General features: G+C 39.5%; 1 protein-coding gene and 1 long non-coding RNA gene across 2 annotated transcripts in view; both read left to right on the top strand.

Annotated features, from left to right (window-relative positions):
* LOC104747823 overlaps positions 1–1,249 on the top strand; it is a 2,232-nt gene extending 983 nt beyond the window's left edge. Inside the window, exons 2-4 of the long non-coding RNA XR_761256.2 lie at positions 63–477; positions 577–718; positions 822–1,249. This is a non-coding gene — a long non-coding RNA (uncharacterized LOC104747823). The remainder of the gene's footprint in view (positions 1–62; positions 478–576; positions 719–821) is intronic.
* On the top strand, positions 1,608–4,236 carry LOC104747822 (succinate--CoA ligase [ADP-forming] subunit beta, mitochondrial; the record flags this gene model as incomplete). The annotated part of the gene is given in 12 exon segments (XM_019237360.1): positions 1,608–1,677; positions 1,794–1,905; positions 2,146–2,256; positions 2,365–2,476; positions 2,597–2,661; positions 2,767–2,844; positions 2,953–3,027; positions 3,138–3,290; positions 3,379–3,513; positions 3,615–3,779; positions 3,866–3,988; positions 4,079–4,236. Coding segments are annotated over 12 exon segments (1,335 nt in total). The 5' UTR covers positions 1,608–1,621.

The raw sequence follows: 4,243 nt of genomic DNA, 5'->3' as shown, positions 1-4,243 counted from the left end.
TTTTTTTTTTTTTTTTTTTTTATGTTTGGCTGCTCTGGTTTGTTGTTCTGTTCCATCTGCAGAGAGTTTACTTTAGTGTTTTAAGTCAAAGCAATGAAGTGAAAGATAGCCATTGGGTTCGAAGGATCAGCTAACAATATTGGGGTTGACTCTAGACGGTACAATCTTAGCTAATCCTCGGCATACATACATAACCCCGCCTGGTCATGGATTCCTTCCTAAAGAGACTGCTATCATCACCATTGAGATGAGCCAATCGTTGGAGTGAATCACTGCGTGGCTCACATTGAGATGGGGAGAGTAGTTACTGGAGCTGATGATACTGTTGTTCTGTATGTGAGCGGTGGGAACACTCAGGTAGATACCGGATATTTGGTGAGACCATTGATATTGCTGGTGGTAATTGCTTGGACCGGTTTGCTAGAGTCTTGAAGCTCTCCAATGATCCAAGTCCTGGCTATAACGTACATCGAGCAGGTATTTCTGAATCTAATCATTACTTTTAATAATATGATCTAGTATACATGTGGTGTTAGGAGAAAGATTTATCGAATGTTTTGTTGGTTTTTTTAACAGAAGCGCGCTAAGAAAGGAGAAAAATTCATCGATCTTCCGTATGCTGTGAAAGGTATGGATGTATCGTTCAGCGGAATCTTGAGCTATATCGAAGCTCAAGAATAACGAGTGGACACCAGCAGACTTGTGCTATTCTCTTCAAGTAAGGCTATCACAGTTGTTCATTCGCTACATAGAACGTAACGTTTTGGACATTTTGTAAAGATCGAGGATCATATAGTATATGATTGTTGATGATCTGGCAGGAGACGGTGTTTGCGATGTTGGTTGAGATAACGGAAAGAGCGATGGCCCATTGTGACAATAAAGACGTTTTGATAGTCGGTGGTGTCGGTTGCAATGAGCGTTTGCAGGAGATGATGAGGACCATGTGCTCTGAACGTGACGGGAAGCTGTTTGCAACGGATGACCGATACTGCATAGATAATGGAGCGATGATCGCTTACGCGGGTCTGCTAGCATTTGTTAACGGTGTTGAAACGCCGATTCAAGATTCCACCTTTACGCAGCGCGCTTTCGTACAGATGAGGTTCACGCGGTTTGGCGGGAGAATGAAGAGTTGGTCCTTGGGGGATAAGAACATTGGTTACTGTTAAATTAATTTTGTTAATTTTTTTTTAATCCGTTATGAGATTGTATCTCTCTCTACTCGATCAAATAAGTTTTTTGATAAGTTTAAATGTGTTTCTTCTGATTTTGGAATTAAGTTATAGATTTGTGTACCACTTTCAAATTGCTCTCGCCACAGTGTTTGTCACCAATAGCGGTGTGGTGGTAGCTGCCAGAGCAAGTGACCGCACTTTCAATTTTGATTATGAAAAACGTTTGGACACAAATGGTAATGTGTATAATCCAAATCAAAAACTAATTTCTCTACATTATTATTCATATACAAAAATGTATTACTATTAATAATTGTTATTGCATAGTTTTTTTTTTTTAGTGAAAATGAAAATGGTAGTACTTGAATTGTGTGTATTTTTCATACCTAATAGTAACTTTTTTTTTTTTTTTCTTTTTCTAATAAACAGATACGAAATTAAATATGGAAATAGTGAGCCGGCCGAGAGGAATAAATCTCATAAAGTTGGAAAAATTAGGGTTAGACTCTCAGATCATTCTCACACGCTGCGACTATTCTCTTCTCTCTCTGACTCTCTCTCTTTATATATTTTTTTCTCATTCTCTCATTCGCTTTCGCTGGTTTTTTGACAAAGACAAAATCGAACGATGAGGGGATTGGTGAGCAAACTCGTGTCCAGATCTCTCTCCGTCTCCGGGAAATGGCAGCAGCAACAGCTTCGCCGTCTCAACATCCACGAGTATCAGGTTCTTCCTTCTCTTTATTTTCGGTTTTGACCTTTCTTTACTGTTCTATAGTTGCGTAGATTCGCTTTTCGAGTACGATCTGTGTATTTGTCTCTTGTTTTTTTGGGGTTGATCCACTGATTGATTGATTTGTGTTAGAGATAGAATTATCCGGTGTCTCTTTAGGAGTTTTGAAAGTAAGCACTAGAATCGTCTCTGGGTTTATGAAAATGTATTTGTGTGTTTTTCTGATACAATCAGGGAGCTGAGCTGATGGGCAAATACGGTGTGAATGTGCCAAAAGGAGTAGCTGTTGGTTCTCTGGAACAAGTTAAAAAGGCTGTCCAAGAAGTTTTCCCTAACGAAAGCGAGGTATATTATTTCTAAGCACATCATTTGCCATTGACTTAGATTCTTATCTCTCTCTCTATTAGTTAGTTGCCTAATTGAAAGATATATTGCTCTTTGCCTGTGGTACAGTTGGTTGTTAAGAGCCAGATCTTGGCTGGTGGAAGAGGTCTTGGAACATTCAAGAGTGGTCTTAAGGGTGGTGTTCACATTGTTAAACGTGATCAGGCTGAAGATATTGCTGGTATTGTGCCCTGTTTTTCTTTTTTTTTTTAATCTTCTTTCTTCAAGTGTTGGATGTCTCTCCTTTTGTTTTGTCTGAGAGAGTTTATTGATCCTATTCAATTTCTTATATCATTTGTAGGAAAGATGCTTGGACAAGTACTCGTTACCAAACAAACTGGTCCTCAAGGCAAAGTTGTTAGCAAGGTTTGTTATGAGTTATCCATGAAGCTTATAATTGGTGTTTTTTCTTCAATTCTCGTGACATACTCTTGCACCTTTGTTTATTCATTGAATCTTAATTTTGAGCAGGTTTACTTGTGTGAGAAATTGTCACTCGTCAATGAGATGTACTTCTCCATTATTCTGGACCGTAAATCTGCTGGACCGGTATGCTACTACGCAAATGATGAACTACTAATTCATTTCTCTACTTCTAGGCATGCTGTTCTAACCCCCTGCTTGCAACATCTAAACCGCTTTACTTTCTTATTGCAGTTGATCATTGCCTGTAAAAAAGGTGGTACCAGCATTGAAGATCTCGCTGAGAAGTTCCCTGACATGATTATCAAGGTTGTGACTGTTTAATACGTACTTGGATCGTTAATCTCTTGGTAGAAATATCCTTCTGAGATCCTTTTTCAATGCGGATTTTTGACCCCTCCATTCATGGTTTTGCGTAGGTACCAATTGATGTATTTGCAGGAATCACTGATGAAGATGCTGCCAAGGTTGTGGATGGTCTGGCTCCCAAAGCTGCTGACAGAAAAGATTCGATCGAACAAGTGAAGAAGCTGTACGAACTCTTTCGCAAGAGTGACTGCACAATGTTGGAAGTGAGTTTTCTCACACTGTCTTGTTTCTACACTCATTTTCTCAGTTATCAATATCTTCTTTTGTTGAACCCCCAAATTTCTCTTGTAGATCAACCCTCTTGCAGAGACATCCACTAACCAATTGGTAGCTGCTGATGCGAAATTGAACTTCGATGATAATGCTGCGTTCCGACAAAAAGAGGTTTTTGCCATGCGTGATCCAACACAGGAGGATCCACGAGAGGTATCTGTCTATCTCCCTTGTTATCTTCAAGAAATCTATGTTATGTTGTTAAGTCGATAAGAAGAGATTAAAAGGAAAAGTGTGTGTTGCTTCTCTCGTAGGTGGCTGCAGCGAAAGTTGACCTGAACTACATCGGTCTAGATGGAGAGATTGGTTGCATGGTGAATGGTGCTGGATTGGCCATGGCAACAATGGACATCATTAAATTACATGGTGGAACTCCCGCCAATTTCCTTGACGTTGGTGGAAATGCTTCTGAGCACCAGGTAAAAGAAACCTTTACTTTGGGGAATCTAAATTCTTTGTGACAAATTTTAGTAGAGGGTTTGTGACTCCAAAAAAATAAAATTAGGTGGTGGAAGCGTTTAAGATACTGACATCTGACGACAAAGTGAAAGCAATCCTGGTGAACATATTTGGTGGGATAATGAAATGTGACGTGATTGCTAGTGGAATCGTGAACGCTGCAAAAGAGGTGAGTGAGAGAAAAAAAAACAACCTTCTAATTAGCAGAATGTTTCATTCAGGATTGAAGATAAAAATCGATTGATTTGTGTGACGACAGGTATCATTGAAAGTGCCAGTGGTGGTTCGTCTAGAAGGAACGAATGTGGAGCAGGGAAAGAGAATCCTCAAGGAAAGTGGAATGAAACTCATAACGGCTGATGATTTGGATGATGCGGCTGAGAAAGCGGTTAAAGCATTAGCTCACTAAATCTCTCTCTATATA

This window comes from Camelina sativa, chromosome 15 (genome assembly GCF_000633955.1).
Source record: "Camelina sativa cultivar DH55 chromosome 15, Cs, whole genome shotgun sequence".
Taxonomy (NCBI): domain Eukaryota; kingdom Viridiplantae; phylum Streptophyta; class Magnoliopsida; order Brassicales; family Brassicaceae; genus Camelina; species Camelina sativa.
This window is presented reverse-complemented; position numbering and strand designations above follow the sequence as displayed.